A 24,646-nucleotide genomic window follows, 5' to 3' on the forward strand; every position below is an offset into this window, starting at 1 on the left:
CAAATACACACGACTGATCAACTGCCAGCACATTACAGCCGGCTGCTGGGATGGCAGCAAGGGGACAGCAAGCAGGGTGAGGGACAAGGCAGATAAGGAGGCTGCAGTGGCCCGTGTCACCTTTTGAAGATCATGCAGTGAAATGCATGCGATCCTGTTTTATGCTACACTGTAGGTATGAGCTTTGCAAATGGAAGCAGCCGATTAATTATCTGAGCAAGAGCATTTAAATAACATACATTCAATTCAGCTGTTTCCCTTTAAAGTAGTTTAAAGCAGAATAAAATAATTTAAAGCCTGGCAATTACCTACCGACAATGTAAACCCTTAAAAAAGTCTGGATGGATTTATGAAGTCCATTCATTTGTGTCTTTTGGATCACTATTGAACAATTCAACTCACTTATGTTCTTCTGATGGTTTCTGGACAACAATAAGGGTCCACAGCACACACTTAAAGACATAATTCTTTGCCCTCATAAATATAAAGTAGTAATTTGGGGTAAAATGCAACTGAAAAATATATCATATATATAATAAACAAAGGAAAACATGCTTGGTGTAAACTGAATGTCCGCCAATCACATAAAATTAATTTGTCCAGAGTCAATTAAATGTAACAGTTTACACTGTACTTATGTAACAAGATTACATTGGAAAATTTACATGTAATCAGATTACTTAGAGTCAGTATTTTGGGATTTTTTGTTTAGCAAAGACAAATAAGCTATAATCTGGCTATCAGCCTGTTCTTATAGAGTCAACGCCTTTAGGTCTTGTCACTGTTTTGCCTTATAAAAGGAGGTCTAATGAGACGTGTTTTAAGTTTTACATGAGGGACCTGCTCTACATTTAAATAATTAATAATTAGTCTCTATAAAAAGTTTATAATTCTTGAACGTTTAGATTAGGATCTATCATAAGGTGTAGTTAGCTTTAAGCATAACTTAGTGGCCTGTAAAGGATTTGTAATATTTGAAAGATTATCTAAGACACAGCGGTGTTTTCAGAAACATTTTTAATGTTGAGTTTCTACTTTCATGTTCTCCTAAATTTCCCTGCATGGAGGTCAGACCAGCAGTGAATGAGAAGAGCAGAAGCTCCGGGGTCTTTAAGGGCCAATGATATCCATCTATAAACAGGATGTTAAGTTCACCACTTTGCTTACAACGTGCCCCTAACCTTTGACCCTTCTCTGGGTGGTTGCAGTGACAACTACAGGGATGCCATATGTCTGCAGGTATGCATGTCCTCTGGCCTTCTGTGTTACTTTGAATTTAGAAGAGGCAGGGGAACGCTAAGACCCCTCTGATCAATATTTCGAGGGAAAATATTTATCAGAATTTTTTCAGACTCTCTTCTTTTCTGTCTTTTGTCTTTATTGCTTCTTTAGACGTGTGACTCCCTCTTCATGTAGTTCAAGCTACTGCTGGGGGGCATCTATTTACTGCCAAAGCAAATCAACTGCAGAGCCAAAGCCACACTGAACATCTCCAAACTGGGCCTTTCTGAAAGATGCATGTGGGGTTCACGCACACACACACACAAAATAACATTATACAACAGAGAATCACACTTCTTTTTATGTGCACAAAAGCTTTTTATGGCATATTTACAACCCTGAAATGTAATTGTGTTTCTGTGGGGATGACATAGCTGAAAAAAAGGAGAACAAGGAAACAGCCAAGCATCTCTAACTACAGTCACCTGCTAATCTACTAGCACTTACTCTGAATGTTATTTCATACACACACACACACACACTCATGTATCCACTATTAATTACAGCCTAAAATACATAAAAGACATACAAGTTTAAACATTTATAAACACATAAATCCTGATATATGTAACGTGTATGGATGTGAGCTCATACATACAAATGCTCACCTGCAGATATGCACAGAATCACAGCCCCCACACTACTCACCATGATTTCATCCTGAAGTGTAAAAGCCACAGAGAGAAGGAGGAAGGGACGAAAGAGAGCAAAGAAGAAAACACTCAGAGGAAACTCAAGGCAACAAAATGACAAATACTAAAACATATAGAGCTGAGAAGAAGAAGAAGAAGAAAAAGAGAGTAAAATAAAAATATGCTAAAAGTAGAAGAAGAATGCACAGGAAGTGCTTCAAAACACTTTAAAAAAGCAACGTCATCCAAAAGCTGTTACTGAACCATAAATATGTAGCCATTACACTTAAATATTCAGTTACTGTACTGTGTTGTTGTTTTTTAATTAGAAGGCTTTCTATTGGGTGGAAAGATAATAACTGTTGTTGTCTTTAAAGCTTTAAACCGCAGGAGCTATCATGGTTTTTCACCAAAAGGACAAGCTGTTTCGTGACCACACAAGTGTTGTCCATTATTGTGTAACGTGTACAAGAGCAGCACAGGGTTGTGGCATTGTATAACTAATGGGCTGTTGCCCACTGTAACCATAGACCGTATAGCTGTGCAACATTTACCATGAGCGAAAACACAAGAGCTGAGTGCTAACAGAGCTAAGCCTTAGGGTAAAACTTCATAAAGTTCAGCTGGCACGTTGCTTGCCAACAGACAAAACATATTTGGAGGAGTGGAATCATCGTGTTACAGCAGCTGAAAGAGGCCTGGAGTGAACAGCACAGCTCTGCAAGAATACAGACAGCGTGTCTGCCTGTTAGTGATCGGAGTACCTGATTGCCGGCTGCTTTCTTCTTGCTCATCTGGTTGATCCTCTGCTGGGCACTGCACAACAAAACATGCGATACTGTACTTTGACCTTAAGTAGTAAAGACTTTCCACTGTAGCGGCAGCAGATTTCTAAACTTACTTGGCAAATCCGATGAAGTCCTCATGGTTAGTGTTCATATAGGACAGCTCAATGTCTATCAACAGCAACACCTGAACAGAGAGAGTAAAACAGTCAGTTTTATACTTATATATCATATTTTGGAGCCCTGGTCCCCAGCTTTCATTTTGTAATTCAGCCGCACTCAATGAATTAAATCTGAGGTACTTTCTATGTATCATTGAATCTGAATAATCTTTATTATCACTATACACACAGAGCAATGCAACATCACAAAACTGGTTTCTTGGAGTTTGCCTTTTTTAAACTTCTTTCTCGTAACAGTGTGTGTGTGTGTGTGTGTGTGCATTTACACGGAAATGTTTGGAAAGGTCATAGTGTTCAGTGAAAATTATAGGGGAACGAGGCAGCACAGAGGTTACACTGTCACCTCACAGCATGAAGTTCCTGATTCAAAACCCAGATGGGAAGTTTCCATGTTCTTCCTGTTCCTACATGGGCTTCATTAGAGTGCTCTGGCTAGGTCAACTCACTCAAAAGCCACTGCATTAGGTACACCCTTTCATTTAATTCAGTCATGGTCAAGACCTATTCACGTTCAAAATGAGCATCAGAATAAGAAAGAAAGGTGATTGAAGTTATTCTGAATCTGGCATGGTTGTTGCCAGATGGGCCGGTCTGAGTATTTCAAAAACTGCTGATCTGCTGGGATTTTCCCACACAACCATCTCTAGGGTTTTATGGAGAATGGTTCAAAAAAAGAGAAAATGAGCAGCAATTCTCTGGCTAAAAATGCCTTGCTGGTTCTCGAGGTCAGAGGATAATGGTCAAACTGCTTCAAGCTGATAGGAAAGCAACCGAGGTATGCAGAAGAGCATCTCTTAATGCACAACATATCAAACCTTGAAGCAGATGGGCTTCAGCAGTAGACCACATCGGCTGCCACTGATCATTATATATACATCATAGAAACTATGAGCACTGTTGGTAACTATGTCGATCCCCTTATGACCACAGAGCACGGAGCAGGGATTATGGATATGCAGCTGACAAACCTGCAGCATGTGTGTAATACTATCATATCAAAATGAACCAGAATCTCAGAAGAGTGTTTCCAGCATGTTAGTAAATCTCTGCTACACACAATAAAGGCAGTTCTGATGGAAAACTGGGTCTAAAACAGTACGAGCAAGGTGCAACTAATAAAGTGGCTGGTGGGTGTATACTGGGTGTATGTGACTTAGGTAAAGTGTTTAGATTAAAGCGCTGTATGAATTCATGGTTAAATGTGACTTGTAGTCTTAAGCACTGTGATTGGTCAATAAGTAAAATTAAACTGATATACTTTAAGAAAAACTATTTCAGCAGGAAGTGAGTAAGAACAAACTGTTAAAAGCCCCTGCTTCTTTGCAGAAATACTTTCTACATTACAAATTATTATATTCTCCATAAAAAAAATGAATATGAAATAAGATTAAAGCACTAAATAGGAGCAGCTTGTAACTGAAAATGGTTTGCAGACATGGAAATTTTGAGATAATGGACCACTAGTTGGAAACAGACCAGTAAAAAGATCTCACAGCCGCCTTCATGAAAGCAAAATATCACAACTTTAAGAGACAACAAAGCACTTTCCTTCCTAAGACATCATGATGCGGTTATTATATAGAACAATGACAAATTCCAGCACACACCAGGATGCACGCTGATTTAAACCAGGACAAAACAATTCATCCATATCATTGTTTTACACAAACGTACCACACCATCACAACCCCCCCACACACTTTACACCGTACACACTGTTTGTCTGCTTTACCTGTCCTTTAGTACGGCTTTCTCTGTCTCTGATGTGCTGAGTGACAATTCTCTCCATCTCCTCCCTCAGCATGGGGTACTGAGCCAGCTGTGAGCACAGAAAACGGTAGGTAAGTAGCCCAAAAAAACAAACACAGATCCCAACACATGCACACACTGTCACACGTCAATGTACAAGATTCAGTAAACAAATTTAAAAAAAAAAAAGATCTCACAGAACCACAGCACACAGTTCCACAACACAACAAAATACGTTACAGAAACACAATTAAACACGGTATGTTTGAGGGGGTCTGGGTTTATCGCAGACTCAGCTCTAGTCACTGCTCACCCTGAGTGGGTGTTGACTTGTGTTAGATTAAATAATACGTGCCAAATGTGTATTCGTTCCCACCGTGTAACAAATGCAAGAGAATAGAGCAAAGTCTGTGATTTTTCTTCTTTTTCACCACAAACACAGAATAAACAATGTTCCTGGCAGAAAAAGCTTTCTTTTTCCCAGCACACTGTGGGTCTTTTTCCATGAGCTCATTGCAAAACCCACGAACGCAGACGCTGGTGGGTCTCCAATGTGACACAAACACATTTGGAGAAGTGTGAGGAAAGAGAGAAAAGCAAAGAAAATCAAATAATCGCAGCACGAGAAAGAAAGCCTTTCGTGCAAGTTACAGTGCATCTTTGGAGGGTTAGTGAGTAGGTACCGATTGGCCTCTTTCGTTGTTTGGGAGCTTATTTAGCGCCTTCCAGGTCTGATCCGCTGACAGAGCAGATGACACCGATAAAGAAGAAACACTTTAAATAATTTTTGCCAGTATTTGAATTAAATAAGTGACTGTTTCAGGTCCTACTGCCAATAATAATGAGGCTTTTCAACATCACACAGCATACACTGCATATTTAAAGTTTTAGAGGACCGAGGGTGCATATCTGAAGCATATCTCCCAATCAGAATGTTGATTTTATTTAGAAGGCACACACTACTAACAACGGCATCACTGTGCCGTTACGAATGGAGACTGTTTTGACGAGAAGCATTTCAAGTTTTTGTACCAAATAGCAAAAAGTTACGTGCGCCATATGGAAGCAGATAATTTATGCAGGTAGAAAGATGCAACGCAACTTGACGACAGACACGATCTGTCAAAATCTGCTGCTGCGGTCAGTGACTTCAGAACTGACACTGAAAAAAGAACAGTGGAGAGAAGAGATTCAGGCTGGCATGCAATGCAAAGAAGCAGGGAAAGGGTGGAGGGTGGGGGACGGGGAGGTGTGGGAAGACTTCAAACTGACCCCCTTTGTGGATTTTCCCAAACACTGGGTATTATGTTACAGTATCTTTTTGATACAGTGAAATAACTGCAAAAGCGTGACAGTGAAGAGAAATCCAAAGGAGGCGGCACTGCTACTCTGTGCTGGTCAGTCGCTTAGCGAGGAAGCAGCCATTCAAAGGTTTGTGCAGGACGACGGGACGGAGAGGACGAAAGAGAAATGAAAGAAGAAATAAAGAGACGCTCGAATCACGTCAGTTAGTCAATGAGTGGAAGTACACAACCAGTCACTCCGGTATATTAAACCACACTGACAGAGACAGAAAAGGTGTGATTTTAATCCGGTTAAATCAAATGGTTTTTAGACATCATGAAATATACTGTGGAAAAAAACCAAAACGTTGTCTAACATGCGGTGTGCTTGGTTGTCAATATAAGGCCGGTTATAACCGACAAAAAAACCAAATGATAACCATAGTTTAGTTACAATAAAGGTTACGTGGTTACATAAGGAGCAAGGATAGACTGATAAGTGCTGATTAAAGTTTAGTGTGTTTCAAAACTTACATTAATTCATTCATTCTTTATTTATTGTGGGTCGGTTTACAAATACTGCTCAACATTTTATGTCACTTAAAAATGTCCTAATTTGGGGGGTTTTGTGTCTTTTTTTAATTAAAAAATGCTTTTTTTAATCAAAGACGTTGTAATTGTTGATTATGTTTATCACAGCTGATTAAGGTGGAGTCAGTGGAGTCTCTGGAGCATCAGACTTGTGCACTACTCCCTTTACAGGGCAGCACAATGTGGCTCATGGGGTACCATTTAATTATGCAGCCTTTTGACGTCATTAGTATTGTACGAGCTCTGCATTGCCACATATGTTTGTACATGTTTCAATAAATCGCTGCACCTTTTTCCCATATAAAGATATAAGACTTTAGCACAGCAACGTAGCTTTTTATGCACAGTCTTCATATAACATTATTTAACATGTATAAAATATAGCATTGGCGCTATTTTAGCCAGTCATTGCATTAAAAAATGATTTTCTTCCTTATAACCAATAAATATAATATACAAGGTGTTTTTGGGATACAAATACTGTTTGTCTCTCACATATCTCTTTATATAAAGTATGGGTAAAAAAAAAAACTCCAGCTATCAGTCTACCCTTACCTGTAAGATTAACAGAGATAGCGAAAGTGGCTTTGTTCTCTTTAACATTTTACCTTTTGGCTACACTTCTGTATGGTGAAGGTGAGTTCACTCACTACCATATCTATACACTTCAGTGTGGGCTCCTTCAGCTTTTGGATCTGCTTTTTCACTATGGCTTCAAAAGCCAGGTCGGGGGTGAATAGCCCCGTCCTGTAGAGATAGGTAGGCAGTACGAGAGAGAGAAAGGAGCAGGAAAGAAATAAAAATGGAAGAAATAGGTGGGGAAAGAGGAAAATTAAAAGCATCGAATGAAGAGTTGTAAGTGGAGGTAGAAAGGAAATACAGTAAAAAGATGAGACCAATTTAAAAGAAAGCCGTGAGAACAGATGGTGAGGGAGAGGGGCAGTAAACAGATGAGGCAGGTGAAAATTGGAGATGAAGCAGGAGAACAGATTGAAGATGACAAAGACAAGAGGGGGGAGGGTGTGTGGATGGGGGCGGGGGGGGGGGGGGGGGGGGGGAGGGTAAACAGCACAGAAGGAAGAAAGTGCAAGTGAGACATTTGGTTTCCCCCTAAAGCCATCCTAAAACAGGACAGTGCTGGAGCCTCTCTCTATGAACAAAGAAGACGAGGAGGAGACTGAAAGAAATAGAAAGAGCTCCCAGCCTGCGTGACTCTGCCAGCCAAAAACTCCAAGCAACACACCACGAGACTGCAGCTGTGCACCCCAACCTCCAGCCAAAACAGCCTGATCTCCCCTGGTGTCGAACCCCTCTCCACCCAGCTCTCCTCTGACTTCCAGAGGGAGTCCGATCATGATATTTATCATCCCAGCGTTGTTGCGCTCTTGAACTTGTTTGGTTACAGCCGATCCGCGTGGATAAAGATTGCTGCTCTTTTCTTTGGCCCTGCTTTCTCTCATCTTTCGCTCAGAGTGCAGCCCCTGAGGCGTGAAGTTAAGCAGTAATTGTCATGGCTCCCGTCAGCTGCAGGTGCACGGCTGCAATCTCACACACGAGAAAGTTCGGATACTGAGGTCATCCAATACGCTTGCCAGGTATTCGAAATGAAAGACAGGATTTTATGTGTATGTGTTTGTCTAGCTTGCACTAGAAACGGTGGAAAGGGTGTTGCCCTCGTGATGTTACCCATCAGTTTACTCCGAGCATCACTGAATGCTCTGATAGCTTTCTAAGGCAGACGTATTCTGATGATCGCTCAGCGTCCCCACTCTGTTTCTTCAGCACAACCATCTACCACAGCCAGCCTGTCCAGCCAAACCCTCCACGGTACTACAGTAAGGTAGGGCAGGCAGGCGTACAGCAGCCCACCCTGCCGCTCCAGGCGTCCCCTCGCTGTCCAACAGCAGCGAGGGCTGGAGGGAGTCAGGTGGTTAGAGTGAAAGGGAGCGAACAGCAGAGGGACTGAAGAGGTGGAAAGCAAGGAAAAAAGTGCTAGCTTTTATTTTTTTTACCTTCTTGGTACACTGCCTAACTGTATTGACTAGCTCAGAAATGACCATGTCCACACATTTGGTGCAAGGCTCTTTAATCTTCCCAATCTGCCTTTTCACAATGGTCTCAAAGGCCATGTCCGGGGTGAAGAGGCCAGTTCTGCCCGACACAGAGAGAAGCAGCCACAGGGCCGAAAGACGAGAGGAGGAGGAGGAGTTGGTGGAAAGAAAGAAAAGAGAAGGAATAAAGAGGGTTGGGTAGAGAGGAGAGTGTTAATTATAAAGATTTACCCTCCACTTCTGGCAAAAATTCAGCAAAAGACAAGAAAAGGCAAGGAACCGGGATGTGATCCTACACAGCAAATATTCAGTTATTGTTTTATTGTTTTAGACCAAAGAGGCCGTCGTGTTACTCACATTAGTCATATACCTTTTATAATCAAGCATCACAGCAAGTATTTTACATACAGGGCTTAACAAATGTAATAGAGCACCTGTCATAAAAGCAAAGACTTTTTAAAAAATAGTTTCAAACTAAAAACAGTTTAACTAAAAGAACTGTAACTCGTCATCTTGATAAAAATAATAATTTTCTTTACTATTTTTTAGCTTTTTATAATAAAACAATCAATTTGAAAATTCAAGGATAACAACAATAATTTTACTATATAATTTCAATTAAAGAGCTTGTTTATATTGGTGGATTATACAGTAACCAGTACTGTTATTTAGGGCTGCTGTGGAATTAACCTTAAAGTTAGTGGTGGTTTAATAAAACTGTTAAGCAGTGTATGTGCAGTAATCCACATTTAAACAAATTGATTTTTTGTATTATCCTGTTTAGTCTACATGTTATCTTACTCTTTTTTTTATAAGTCTGTTTGTTGCACATAATTGTTGTGTTTTGCTCAGCTCTCGTTATTTTAAAACATACTCAAACCAGAAGCATGATTTTCTTACACCAAAATGTGAAGAGCAACTCTTTTTTATCTTGCTTTTACATCCTGGTAAACATCTATCTGGTATTTTAAAGACACATACATGAACGAAGTAGAAACCAGAAGGGATAGAAATCCTAAATATTTTGGCACTAATGGAAATATATTAAATATGATTTCTTTGCACAGCTCATTTATGTTTTATAAATATAAATAAATATATATATATATATACAAACCCACAAGTTTTGCCATATACCGTAGTTTGGTTTTGACAAACAAAACTCTAAATCAAAGCTTAGCCGAATTTTTGGGGTGAAATAAAATAGACAGTAAACATGCACATCATCAGGAAGAGGGAACAAGAACATCCCAGAAATAAGGTACAGAGATGAAAAGCCCTTTTATCAGCATGAATGTGCAACCACATAAAAAACGAGGGTACCCAGCAGTCAGCAGCTGTGTCTGTTCCCAAACGACCCTGTGCTGAAGTATATTGTATAACCTTAGTGTGCAGCAGAGCCCTCAATTTGTGTTACTGCTGTCTTGGATTAGCAAGGAGGGTAGTTGCAGGTTAGATGTGACTGAGACAAAGAGATGGAGGGAGGTGAAGCAGAGAAAGAAGAGAGGGAAGGGTGGAGGGTGAGCTGGAAGGCGGACGTGCCTGATGCCATGAATGTTCTTGATAGCGTAGCTGATTTCCTTGCGGAGTTCTTTCTCGTCAAACTCCATCTGAAAGGCAGACAGAGAAAGGAAGATGTTGTCAAACATGCACATGCAGACTTTGTATTCTCCCTAACTCAGCGCTCGCTTTCATGTGACTTTGTTGACTATTCCTGCAACATCTGTTTTTAATATATTTGTCCAAGTATCTCCATTATATTTACTGCGATGCCACATTCTCCCCTGCTTTTACTCAAAATTTTATATTTTCTCTGAAGCGTGCACCATAAGCAAATAAAACATAATGATGAATTGACTTCTAGCTACTCGCTGCGGCTTCTAATGTATCTGGCAGGCTTTGAGGGTTTTCTGTGTTTTGAGTAAGTTTTCTGGTTAGGAAGCAACCTGCTCTTTTTTTTTTTTTACCTCAGGGGAAACCAACACTGCATTTTTTTTTTTTTTTTGCAACTTGGTCACAGACAGTAAGTTTTATATCCTCAAAGGGAGGGCGAGAGAGGACAGGGAAGAAAAGCGGGGAAGAGAAAGGACGGGCATATTGTGAGAGAAAATGAACCAGACCAGAGGGAGCAAGCAAAGACCTCGAGGATTAATACAAGGTGGAAGGCGGACAGAGAAGGCAAGGGGAGGCTTTAAAAGTGGATGGAAATGGTGATGGGGTGAGAGAAACAGTGTGAGAGGTAAGGTGGGAGACGTCCGGGCGAAGAAGCTCAGGCACTTCCTTTTGGCGAGGAAAGCGGGACAATGAAGGGGAGAAATGTCATGATTTAAAGAGACTGAGAGAAACTTGACTTTAGGACCTTTTTTCTGTCGACAGTGTCTAAAGTACAGACACAGAGTTATTACAAAGACAGTTCATCCAAAAACGAACTAGACTGTTTTGGAGTGAGCTGTCCATGTTTGGAGATCCAACTAAGAGCCACTTGCTTTTTGTTACATAGAGGGTTTTTTTAGCAATGCATCTTTTGATAAATCATGACCCAGTGAGGAGACCTACTTTTCTTTCCCCCTAACAAACTTAATTTGCCGAACAAATGAAATATGCAGCTGACTAACATTACTGCTAATCCAAAGTTATTTATTTGATTTACAGACTTGAGCCACTCTTCATTTGTTTAGATTTAGCTTACAAGGAGATAGACTTTCTTGTATTTTTTTAAAGTAGTCTTGAGTTCTCCAGGCTTTCTGAAGGTCTTCCACAGTTTTTCTTTGGCTGCTTTTTCAGTCCAGTCCTGACCCAGTCCCAGGGCCATTTTCAGAAGAATGTTTTTTGTTTGTTGAGCTGCTTAACACTGACCTATGAATCATTCAAGCACACATAATTAGTTCCCATGTCTAAAAACTTGTCATATCTCAGCATTGTGTGCAGTGTGGCTTAAAAAAATATGAGGGAACTGGACAAGTGGAGTCTATCAGCTGATGAACAGAATCTAAAAGTCACATCCTTAAGAAATAGGGGGGGGAAAAATCAAGTGAAGACATGACACAGGATGGCGAGGACCTACAGCCATCTCTAAAACACAGAAGAGACTCTGAACCTGCTGTAGTTGCATTTAAGCCATCAATTTGATTCTGGTCAAAACTGATCGAATTATAAATGCAGGAAAGTAAAGTCAGATTTTGATTGAGTGGCTAATTTTTCAGCATGACAATGATCCAAAACACACTGCCAATACAGTAAAAGCATACCTGGATAGAAAAACACACAATGAAACACTGTCAGCCATGGATTGGGCTCCCAGAGCCCGGACCATAACATTATTGAAACAGTGTAGGATCAACATCCACAAAGCTTTTAATGTCCTTCAAGAAGCCTGAGTATGAATCCTGAATACTATAAGAAATTATAAGAACTCTTACCTTCATTTCCGATTGTTTTTAGATCATAAAGGTGATCATACCAAATATTGAATTTCTAATATGATCATTAGAATTGGAGAAATTCCCTTGTTTTGCCTTATATACTGTATTTCTATGTATGTTTGCCCATGTTTTAAAACAAAGCCCTGAACCTATTTCCCTTTTTCCTAGCATCAGACACACACAAAAAGAGGTGTGGCTCAAGACTTTTGAACAGCACTGGATTTACATTGTACAATAACAAGTACAATATAATCGAAAGGTTTCTAAGACACTAAACTGCCATATAAACCCTTCGCATAACTTCCTGACATCTCAAAACCGACACACACCTTGACCAGTTCAAAGGGGAAGCGTTCATGGAAGATGCGATTGATCCTGGCACCACCCGACAGCTCGGCCGTGTCGATCTGGTCCCCAGAGCCCTCTATGCATTTTTCAAAATCCACCGAGAACTGCTGCACCATCCTACAGGAAAAGGTGCAGATATTAACATTTCTGTGTGTGTGTGTGTGTGTGTGTGTGTGTGTGTGTGTGTGTGTGTGTGTGTGTGTGTGCGCTTTGTCTCACTGCAGGAGAGCCTTGGTTTTGCGAGACGGATCATCAGGTCTGAAGTTCTTGTACTCCTCCACCTCCTTTTCGATGGACAGAAGCTGACTCTGCAGCTTGGCCCGCAGATTCGGCAGGGTGTCCCGGATGTGGTTGGTCAGTTGCTGTGCAGGTCAAAGGTCAGAATATCAGAATAAGGTCACTAGAAAACTGAAATAGTGTTTTGGGAAAACATAGGAATGGGCTCACTACATTCACATGTTTACACACCTGATTGAGGACTTTCTGGAGGTAGGGAGTTCCCATGCGGTCAGCCAGGTGTCTGTATGCCGGGTGGGAGAGAAAGAACTTCCTCTCGGCAGCCATTGCAGCATTAATGTCCTTCTTTCCATCTATGTCCTTCTGGCTTCTATTCACCACACCAATGTAACCTGGACAAGCAGACAGAGAGCTCCACACTCACAGTAAACCCTAAAACACTGACAGATTTAGAGAAAACCATCCAACTCCTTTGATCGTTTCCTGACAGACTTGAAACGGGTATTGTAATTTGTCTGGAAGATAATACAGACTTGTGTTAGAGCAACACTGAACTTTTCTGGGTTTTTATTTTCTACCCATGACCTCAGGTCTGAACAGCCCCTCCAAGGACCCAACTGTTTCACATGTGTTTAATAATGTTAAACCACATTTTAAGAGACCTCAGACCGAGAACTTAAAAGAATATAGACAGGAGAAGAGAAAAGGGGGAAGAGGGATTTGCATAAAACCAGAAAGAGAGAAAGAATTCCTGGATGCGTTTCTTCTTTTAAGGCGTAGAGAGACAAAAAAAAAAAAAAGAAGTGCGGCGAAATAACCAGGAGAGGTTAGGTCAAAAGGATCCTGTTTCACCTCCAGTTAAGCTTCCTCATGCATCACTCAGTTAAAAGCTGTTTCATGCTCTATAACTAAGGCAACTGTGAGCCAGCAGCCTTGTAAATGTGCATATCCACAGCGTTAGAGAGACGGGGAGAAAAAGAAGGGAGAGGGGGGAAAAGTATAGAAAAAACAAAGGAAATGGAAAATATTCCAAAGCACATGCCTGGGTTTTAACCAAGTGCAAATGGAAAAGAAAAGCACCACATCAGCACATTGCAATAAAGGGCAGCTCACAAATTACATGCGAGTTATTTTCCAAGACAGTGTTTTTGCTTTTTTCTCTTTGCCCCTTCCCCTGCTTTTCCTTCCAGCTCTTCCTCTCTTTCACCCCTTTGTCTGTCTTTTGATTTCTTACACGCTCTCCCACATCCCTTGGCCCTGTTTCTGTTCTTCGTTGCAGATGTTGGAAGAACTGAAAAGCTCTGAGTTACCACAAGGGGGAAACAGTGCGTCGTTGCGACCGACCTGAAGGAGACAGAAAAGGTGCTACTTTTTGTGTGAGCGTGCTGCTGAGGTATTACGCACCTCTCCTGAGTGGAAGCAGCTTATTCTCCAGGATGTCTTTAGCGTCGGTCCCCTCATCCATCAGGTCCAGCTTGGTGATCACACCGATGGTCCTTAAACCTGACCCAGTCACGCAAATTTATCAACAGTATTTCATTATGTGCATCTGTATAAAAATAACTAGGATGATACAAAGAGCAATTATAAATGAAACATCGTGAATCCTGGTATGCAAGTAGAAACAAAGAGTTAAAAAACTCCTATTAGCTTCTTTACATGTGTGTAAACTCACCCTGAGGGTCGACCTCTTTGGCAATCTTTAAAGCGTCGGAGTTGGCCAGGTCAGAGTTGGCCGGGGAGACGGCCAGCATCAGACAGTTCTCCTTGGTGACAAACTGCATTAACATGTCTTTTATCTGAAATTCAATGTCGGCAGGCTGGTCGCCCACCGGCACCTTGGTCATCCCCGGCAGGTCCACAAGTGTCAGGTTCAGCACTGTGAGGGTAAAAAAGAAAAGAAAGAAGAGAAAACACAAAGCCAATTCAAAACTAAACTTATTGATGCTCTACACACAGATTAAATCTTCAGTGTGTGCGGAATAAAACTGCGTCAGCCTCACCGTGCGGAGAATAAACACGCAGGTTGATGGGCACAGGGGAGATTCCCTTGTTGGCTCCAGTCGCGCGATCCGTCTCCGCCTCGATCTCCTGCCGGACTTCATCAAAATCTGTAAATTTTTTACCCTTACAGTGCAGGAACTCGGCGAATTCTGGAAGAAACGGCAAAAAAGTGAGACACAAATGAAAGTAATGTGACAGAATATCAGAAGATCCGGTGAGGTGGACAGCAAAGACGCTAAACAGAGAGTTGAATCAAACCCTTTTAACATGATTTTTGTTCATGGGAAATTAAAGGTTTTGAATGTCGATCATAGTGAACGACGCTCAGCTGCAAAGCGATGTGTCCTTGGATGAGACTTAAGACAGATTAAAAACTGTTAGATAACTCAGTTAGAGCTTGATTCATGAAGTAACAGTTGCTGCGACCGCGTATTGATTTTAGATTAACGCAAAGTAATTTATGATTCGCACCATGACTACGCTGTGAGAAAACACTCTCTGCTAGATCCTGAATCAATGTAACAACGTGTAACTATGGTAACGGGAGGATGTTGTCATCGCAAGTCTATAGAGATGAATGGCAAATGTGCACGGATGGTTTCCCTCTGAGGATAGGGGGACTTATTAGACTCCAGGAGGAGCCAGGGTTGGGTGGGTGATGGGAGAGTGGGTTAAAAGCTGTGCTACTTTCCCAAGTGTTGTGTCTTTCCAGGAAGGCTCAGCAACAAATAATAAAATGACAGGGGATGTTATAACAGCTACATTTCAAACAAATAAAAATAAATAAATAAAGGCCAAGAACGTGATGAGAGGAGACGGAAGGTTTGGCCAAGAATGAAGCTCCTGTGTCTGAAGAGAATAAAGAGGGATGTGGATGTGGCAGCCTTTGGAATAGAAGTAAAATATTAAAGGCAGTTAGACTCTCTGTTGACACAAAGATGTTAAATGTAAATCTGTGAAGTGAACTAAGATGCAGTTCATTCAACTACATGCTGACTTTAGGAAATCGAGACACACTTAAAAGGACAGAAGTAAGTGAAAACCTTCCTTTTAGTCTTAAATGAAATAGACTGTGCCAGATGACAGACTTTGACACATTTGTAAAATACTTGTCTTTTCTTGTTTTTATGACAGGTCGTGTAATAAATTCATTAAACACTGTATTATGTTTATACCTTTTACTTATTTCAAAGCATTAGACACAAGAAAACTACTGCAATCACCGTTACAGTAGCTCTCCGGCTTTTTCAGCGTCACTGGTTAATAAGAATAAATAGACTCAAATCAGCCATCTTTACCACATGTATTCAGAGTGATGCACAGTTCCCAATAAAATGTCAAGACAGATTTCAAGATGTCAAGATTTCTGTACAAATAGAACAGCTGTCTGATCAGCTGTAGATATCAAATATGATTAGCCAGTCAGTGAAGCAGTCAAGATAAACCATTATGCAATTTCAAAGGAATTTGGTGAGCTTTACCGGTGGGCGAGTTCATCAGCTGCAGGACCAGAGGACGGCGGGTCACAATGCCAGAGCCACGGGGAAGAAAATCCCTGCAACACAACAGATGGATGGCAGAGATGATGGTCAGTGAAAACAACCACAATGCAGCAGGGCTACAATAACAAAGTACAGTTACTGTGCCATCCTGATAATTTACTCCAAATATAAAAAGCAAACAAATCCATTCAGAAAAATGAAAGGTTGTGTCATCAACGATGTGACAGCAGCAGGAGAAAAGAACAGAGAAGAGTCAGTGAATGAAAATAACGAGGCCACCAGGCCACTTAGCTGTTTTCTACAGGGATCAGTTCTGGGAGTGCATTCAATACAGCAGGAAATAAGTAATAAAATAGCAACAAAATACAGGTCAAGCTTCAGTTGATCCATCACTGATACATGTTGAATTATGTCTCAAATTAAAAACTCTTTCATTACCAGTTAGACCCTGTTCTAACTTTTAAATTAGTCGTATGAAATAAACGAAAATAGATTCAAACTGACATCTTCATATTCCTCGTTTTGCCCTTCAGCAGGTCACTAAACCTGAGAGACAGCAAATCGTCATGTTGAATAAAATGAAGTAATTTAAATTAAATTAAATTCATTCAGTTTACAGCTTGTAAGTGTTCGGAATGGGATGGCAATGAGCAGCGAGCAGGTATTAAGTGAAAATCGAGTCAAATCAAGTTTCTTTGCTTTTAATAAAACAGCTGCATCATGTGAGAAAGAATATGCTAACTGGAGTGTGCACGCGCTCATTAGCTGTGATCAGTGGCCCTTGTATAGTCCAAAGATGACTGCCTCGAGTGTGATGACCAAACCCTAAATAAGGAGCGAAGATGGCTGGTTCGTTTATGTTTATGCCATACTACAGCCACAGACAGAAAAATAGCTCATTGGCTAATGCCTTTTGATTGACAAGTTGTGAACAAGCAGGCGTCCTGGTTTTTTTTTTTACCACATGTGATCGTCCATTCTGAAACAAGGTATGATCAAGATTTACAAAACAGATTTAATGTTTTATTCAGTATGACCCCAAATGAGTGAGTGACTCCATAAAGTCTGCAGCAAGTTGTTTACAGAGGTTAAGACAGAGTCATTTTCCTATAGATCTCTATAGGATGGGAAGACTTTTTATTGCAACCACAGCTATTGCCATCTGGTGGCTTTCAGACAGATTGCAGGTTTCCAAGAGTTGGATTACTATTCTGACCAATATTTAACAGTTGCCACTCACCACTTTATGATTCGTTGAATAGGCGGTGCCTTCATGGAACCGTTTAGAGTTTAGTTTTGTGTATATTTTAACCAAAAACCACCAAAACATGACTAATGAACATCACAGCTAAATCATGTGAAGGGTGACAAATTAAGAATGAAACAGGTGTTTGATATGCTTATTTCTGCTGCTTATTTCTTGAATTGAGGTATTAACTGTATGTGTCCATGCAAATGAATGTGTTCTGCATACAGCTACTGACACTGATTGTGTGTGTCTGAGCTGTAAAGCAGCTCATCCAGATGCCTGCCTGTCGGACAGCTATGCTTTCCATTGCACAATATCTCTTTTTTCCTGGAGCTATTCAGATGCAGCATCAGCGTCAGCTCACCTCTTACACCCTGTGCCCCTCAGCTGATGTGACACCAATTTCTCAGCGATGCGAGGTTTTCTAGTTTTCTCTACAACAGTTTCAAGTGAACCTTACTTGCAGTCACCTCAGCTTAATGACAGAAATGCAATCAAGCTACAAAACGTTTTCAATTTGCACAATGCAAAAACAAACTGTTCAGTATCTGGTGAGAGAGCTCAACACTGGGCAACTGAATGTAACATTCATAAGAAATAGATGAGGTCTCTGTTTGAACCTGAGGCAAAGCCTGAGGCAGCTCGGAGTCATGAGATGAGAGTTAATCAGGTCTGAGCTGTGTTCTCTGACGAATTCACCGATCTGATGTGAAAGTTGGTGAGCACAGTGGGAAGTCTGTCAAAAAGCACATAAGGATGTTACACTGAGATATCATTAGTCTGATCTGTCTGTGCTTAAACTGCTGTAAGTATCTGCCTACCAGCACCTTTAAGCTCAATAATGAACATTTCCCTGTTAATTGTTCTTCTTGTTCTCTTCTTATGACTTGGAACTGGCCAAGAAGCAGTCTGCTACACAACAGCATAATACTATAAGAGAACAAGCAAGAAATTGGTAGTAAGATACTCTCAAATTGATCCAAAAACTAAAAAAACCCCAGATAATACAGGATTTCTAACTTGAAGAAAGTGTCCCTTTCTGAAAGACTGAACCGTGTGATATAATCTCATAAATCCTAAAACTGCAGGTTGCTGAGTTGTGCAGATATTAATCCAGCACATCTCTTAGACCCACGATCAGCAAGCTTTGACTATCAACGACTATCAACAAAGACGTGTGAAATCTGTTTGCTTATTAGCAACAGCTGCTACTCTGAACCCAGCAGCAGCAGAGCGCTTTATTCTGAGCGCTGTTTCAGAGCCAGCGCTCTTCTGTTGGTGCCTGTAGAACAAAGCAAACCAGATCTCTCATCATCCACTGTTTGTGTGTCTGTCCTTTCTTCTACCTGCCCAGCAGACAGATGGTCTTGACTGCGGGTCTTCCTCTCGCTCCACTCCCAAACACCCATATTTCCTCTGCATTGCCAAGGAAACGGTCATATCCCTGAAAACACCATCAACATCCTCATTTCTTAATTGCTCATCACCTAATGTCTTCTTCAGAGAGGATGCCAGCCCCACCTACCCCCAACCCTCCTCAGATCCATCCCCCACAGTGAGGTGAGGGACTGGAAACAGTCATGGTTGTGTGACTGCCAGATGTTCTGAAATAATCACCACAGCACACTTTTTAAAAAAAGAAAAATGAACAAACAAAGCTGACACAAGATGATTTGTTTTGACGACACAAAGAGACATACAGAGAAACACGCTGTCTGTATTTAGGTACATTAAATATCTTCTGCAAGCACTCACGCACAGTGTAAGTGCACTGAGCACTTTGAGTCCTAACCATTGTATCTAGGAAATACATTATTGGTAATATTCTTCATTTGCATAGATTGATGAATGGACCTGTCGAACAATCCGTGTGAGCAGTAGGCAGCAGGAAGACATACACCCTTACAATCATGTAAAGAAAAAAAGTACACCCTCATTCGACTCTAAGGTTTCTTGTATCAGGACATAATAAGAAAATCACCCGGTCCTTAGCAGGTTCTAAGATTACTTCAATAGAACCTGAACTGAACAACAACATATGCAATAAAAACACTGTGTCATTATCTAGTTAACAGAATCCAAGCCAAAACAAAGAAGCATTCCTGTGAAAAACTACATAGACACAATGATTCAAAAGCTTGCAGAACCATCTTTTCTTTATCACTTTATCAGTCTGTCACATTGTTGTGCAGGAAGTTTGGCCATTGCAAATACTTCATTCTTTTCTCTTTTTTTTTTTAGCCATTCTGTTGGAGATTTTCTTGCTTGCTTGGGATCATCGTCCAGTTTCATCACCCAAGTTCAGCGTAGCTTTAGCTCTCAGACAGACGGCCTCACATCTGACCCTAAAATACTTTTGTAAAGCCAGGAGTTCATGGTCAATCCAGTGACTGCAAGGTGACAGTCCTGTGATCATCATCATCATCATCATGTCTCCACTGTGTTTGACAGCTTGTATGAAGTGGTTGTGCTGATGTGCTGTGTTTGCTTTTTGCCAAACACAGTACTGTGCATTACAACTCCAAAGCTCTGCATTATGACCAAACATCTCCCCTCACAGGAGTCTTGTGGATTTTTCAGATGCAACGTTGCAAATCTAAGCTGTGCAGCCATGTTCTTCTTAAAGATAAGAGGATTTTTCCTTCCTTCCAAACAAAACTTGTTCACTTTTTTCTAATTGTACTTTTATGTATTTTAAGATTTAACATGCTAACTGAGGCCTGAAGATCCTGAGAAGTCGCTGTTAGGGTGTTTACAGTTTCACGCTGACCTTGGAGGACATCCACTCCTGGAAGGACTGACAGCTGTCTTGAATGTTTTCCATTTGAATAAACCTTCTTGCTGTAGAATGATGGACATAAATTTGTTTGGAAATAGCTTTTTAACCATTCCGAGACTGATGGGCAGCAACGGCTGCTAATCATGTACATTTAATTATCAGCACCTAGCTGCTGTTTACCTTTTTAAATGAACGAATAAACAAAGAATTAAATAATATGTCAGTATTTTTATTCATCAGATGGTTTTTATTATGACCCGATATGTCAAACATTGGACTTGAAAGAAGCCATGCTTTCTTTTTAAATGACTGTATATGAAACGAATGTGTCGTGTTGGATGCATATGGCCATTTTGAGTTATTTTGCACTCACCCTTAATTGTTTCGTCAAGTGACTTTATGAAAAACACAAAATTAGCCCCCAGTATGTAGTGCTCTGCAGCAGTTCTAAATCTGCATTTCCCTCAGTCTCTATGTAGATATACTGTGTATATATTGCAGGATACCATAAAACCATCAAAACTAATCAGTTGTGAGCACAGTGAAAAGAGGAGGAAGGTGCTTGAGCATGTGTGAAGCATGTGTGTCTCCTGCAGCTGCAGCAACTCAAAGCAGATTAAACAAACTGATGTATTTTTAGGTTCCAAAACACTCAAAGAAAAGAACCTGATAGATTTGACTTTTGGAGGCACTCGGGCTAAGCCTCCATCACTTGATGTTGTGCACAAACACACAAAAACACGCCTACGCAGCTAGTAAGCGCCAGCTGCTGTGGAGTAGTGACTCACTGCTTTTTGTAATAAAGTCTACCCTCTCAGTGGTGTACAAATAAATGCCAGGACGAGTGCACACATGCACACAGACTGTCTTATTCCCTCGTGTAGACCTGACTGTTTTAATCAGTACAAAGAGCTCCACTTTAAAGAAATCTTACATAATAATTAAACAGTACGTCAACAACTACAGCCCCCAGGATGGAGTATTTGGTATTCACCCAGGATGGGTTTGCCTTGTATATGTTTTAGATACTCTCTATAAGACACTGTAATATTCCCCACAACTCCAGCTCAGTATGCAGCTCTGTTGCTCTCAGCAAATGCGTCACCTCACTTCCGATTCCCAGACACAGTCAGACACTGAGCCTCATCTAATCCCGTTCTAATGCGTGCAGCATTACGAGTCCTGACAGCGGTGCACCAGCACAAACAGGCAATTTTCCCTCCCGGCAGCGTTTGTGTTTTGGCAGAAGGACACTGTTTTTACTGGTGAATAATGGACGCACACGTGCACACATATTCCCATAAACCACACGGGAAGGTGGAGCCAATGAAAGGGCGTTTGTTGGATATGTGGGCATCGAGATTAGACCGGAGCCAATGGGAGAATGTGTTGGAGGCGAGCTCCGGCCCAAACAGAGATTAGTGGTAATCCTCTGTAGCAGTATCAGAACGAATGATGTCCTCTCTTCTCTCCGTCTCTCTCCAACTGCTTCCCCGCTCCTACTATGCCCACACTTTCTACTGTTTCTACACTTTAACTCGCTCTTTAAGGCATATTTAATTACTGCATTTAAGTCCCATAAATGCCTCATGATTTCCTTAGAAGTTTCCTTGAAACAACATTTTTATTTGGTACTAAATGGAGCTGAGGTATTGTTTCAATTTGAATTTACTAAACACTATCTGTTTCCAGCTTCTCATCTGTGAGGATTTCCCACTTTTATTTGCTTTATCTGGAAGATTTATCAAACAAAATAAGACATTTTGACCAAACAATTAATCGGTTAATAAAAAACATGTCATGTAAAGTTGTAACTAATGAAAAAAATTATTCCGAAAGTCTTGTGTTGCTTCTTTATTTACCAATGTCTGAATAGAGTTTATTTTTACCTAGCTAGTACTGTGCCGGACCCCAATTTTACTTCAGAACTGCCGTCATTCTTCATGGCAGAGATTCAGCGACTCTCTGGAAACATTCCTCAGAGATTTAGGTCCATATTGACATGATAGCATCACACGGTTGCTGCAGATTTGTCAGCTGCACATCCATGATGTAAATCACGTCATGCACTCCATTCATAAAGGACATGGTCAGCAATAATACTACCTGCAGGGTTTATATGATGCTCAATGGCTACTAAGAGCCCCAGGGTGTTCCTAGAAAATATCCCCTACACCATCACACCACCACCAGCATGAACCATTGATGAAGGGCAGGGTGGATCTATGCTACAACACCAAATTCTGACCCTACCATGTGAATGTTACAGCAGAAATCTGATTAGATCAGACAAAGTTTTCCCCAGTCTTCTGATGTCCAAATTTGGTGAGCCTATATGAATCGTAGCCTCAATTTCATGTTTTAGCTGACACCAAATCACCTTTCTTCCCCACTTTGATGCTCAGTTTAAACTTCAGCGGGTCATCTTAACCCTGTCTACACCCCTAAATGCAATGTGATTGTCTGATTAGACCTTTGTGTTAAGAAGCTGTTGAACAGGTTTATCTAATAAAGTGTCCAGTGAGTGTAAATAGATGGAAAATTAGCAGATATCAATTTAAACCAAGAAGAACGATCTTGCTTGTTATATTTGTTCGACCGTCAAATCCCTCAAGTCTCTGCTTTCTTTACTAGTCCATTTCACTCAGAATCATGCAAGACGTTAACACTACGGGGGAAGTAAAGTAAAATGTTACCACTTGATTAATTAGCACTATTACGAACTCTACAAGTCTAACTTTGCTGATCACATCCAATGGAATCAAAGAAAAAGATTCACGTTTTAGGCATGAGACTCACTCACATTATTCTTCATAAGCAATTAATTAAGTTAGGCCTCTACATCCCCCCACCATCTCCCACTGGGCTTTGATTTGAACATAGTAAAGGCTTTAATCTAGTGACAGGATAATATCCTGCTGCTGCTCATCAGAACACTTTACACCCTTTCAGTGTTATGTAACATGTGGAAACAGGTATGTATCTTAAACCCTATGCTGGGGTTAACCCTCTCAGGCTCAAATTAACTCTTTTGTTGCTAATGCACAACCAAGTCCTGCAGTGGTACTTCTGAGTAAAACAAACTCATAAAACATGTATGTGGGGTAATCAGGTTGTTAGTTTTTAACTGTTGCAAATCGGCAACGCCTGCCTCGAGAGGGTTAAAACAGTGATGGCAGCAGGGAGAGAGAAAAAAAACATATGTTGGAGTTTTATGTTACTGGGCTATTCCAGTGCTCACAGCCTGCACTGATAACAAAACACCTGACACACCTCAGCAAACAACAATCTTTGGGCTTCGGTGCATAAAAGGCAAACATTCCTATTATCACCATTTTCTCACCACTCATATGACTCATTATGCCCTTAGGCAATGCTAAGAAAGACTGCGGGACATCTCCTGGCCTGTTTCGATACAAGCATGAATCCTCTGCTTAAAAAAAAAGCTATTGTTTCTATAATCCACTGACTGGCCCCTTTTAATCTTCCATAATGACATGACTATAATACACGAAGAGCTGAAGAGCAACCCTCACTTCCAATGATAAAATCAGCATTTGGCTTTTTCCAGAGGAATCAGTCAAAGAGCTGTCCGTGGTGCTGAAACTGAGCAAACCTTGCAGCTAAGCCTTTGCAAACATCATTCACAGCGACTACCGAGCTCTCCTGATAAACTCAACATACTGATCTTGAACATCCTGGTTATTTTCTGTAATAGCTTTCTATGCCATCCTATGTGGATTTGTCCCATCAGCAGAGTCATCCGACTAACAATGAATTCAGTAAGAAAATTTCATTTTACTGAAGGAAATCTGCAGCACACAGCTGCTGCTTTTCCATTTTAGTGACTGTTTTTTTTTTTTACTTTCTAAATCACCTCATTCTGTTTTCCTCCAACGTTCAGTATATGAACTGTTTTTCTTCCTTTAACATAAATGCTACGCTACACATGTAACAATACTGGATTTACCCCCACCCTCACGGTTACTGGGTACTAACAGATCTCACTCAGCTGGCACTGCAAGTGTTTGGCAACGAAGACGAGTAGAGCTCTCTTGCTTTGTCTGAGATAATTAGACCTGTGGGAGCCTTAATTACTGACTGGGAAACGGCCACAAATGAGAAAGAGCGGATGAGCTCAAATTCATATTCATAATCATGTCTTGTTTACTGCCAGACAGGCAAGCCAACGATTCGGCCGGGTCAACATGGAGAGAAATAAATCTGCAGAAGGCCAGATAGCTCATTTATTGTCAATTAAAAGACAAACATTAAACAATTTTTTACTGCAGATCAAATACCCTCAGATGTCTGGCCTGGATGAAATTACAGTGGCATCTATCAGTTTCATCTGTTTCATCACTGTTTGTTGCCATAAAGAAATATCGAAATAAGTTTCCCATTTATTGGTTTAAAGAGGAAAAGTAAAAAGAAGCAGTTGCATCTACTTTAGTCGTGACAAGAAAATGGTTGGTGATGAAAGAAGCGATTAAAGAGAAATACTTCAAAATACAAACGCATTGTGATGACTGTGCATCTTGATTTGTGCTG

General features: G+C 40.7%; 1 protein-coding gene across 14 annotated transcripts in view; it reads right to left on the reverse strand.

Moving 5' to 3' along the window:
* Positions 1-24,646, reverse strand: part of dnm1a (dynamin 1a) — a 50,553-nt gene that overhangs the window by 22,693 nt on the left and 3,214 nt on the right. For 7 of the 14 annotated variants that reach the window (XM_040053180.1, XM_040053177.1, XM_040053179.1 and 4 more), the window contains exons 2-14: positions 16,047-16,120; positions 14,565-14,714; positions 14,237-14,440; positions 13,966-14,064; positions 12,793-12,953; positions 12,544-12,686; positions 12,306-12,441; positions 10,097-10,164; positions 8,516-8,654; positions 4,613-4,699; positions 2,815-2,885; positions 2,678-2,729; positions 1,930-1,941 (exon numbers count right to left, since the gene is read on the reverse strand). In XM_040053180.1, the coding sequence (XP_039909114.1) occupies positions 1,930-1,941; positions 2,678-2,729; positions 2,815-2,885; positions 4,613-4,699; positions 8,516-8,654; positions 10,097-10,164; positions 12,306-12,441; positions 12,544-12,686; positions 12,793-12,953; positions 13,966-14,064; positions 14,237-14,440; positions 14,565-14,714; positions 16,047-16,120 (1,396 nt within the window). Of the gene's footprint in view, positions 1-1,929; positions 1,942-2,677; positions 2,730-2,814; positions 2,886-4,612; positions 4,700-7,111; positions 7,251-8,515; positions 8,655-10,096; positions 10,165-12,305; positions 12,442-12,543; positions 12,687-12,792; positions 12,954-13,965; positions 14,065-14,236; positions 14,441-14,564; positions 14,715-16,046; positions 16,121-24,646 lie in introns of all 14 variants that reach the window. The other 7 variants (XM_040053183.1, XM_040053185.1, XM_040053178.1 and 4 more) reach the window with 3 other exon arrangements.

Source organism: Simochromis diagramma, unplaced genomic scaffold (assembly GCF_900408965.1).
Source record: "Simochromis diagramma unplaced genomic scaffold, fSimDia1.1 OVJJ01000596.1, whole genome shotgun sequence".
In the NCBI taxonomy this organism is placed as follows: Eukaryota; Metazoa; Chordata; class Actinopteri; order Cichliformes; family Cichlidae; genus Simochromis; species Simochromis diagramma.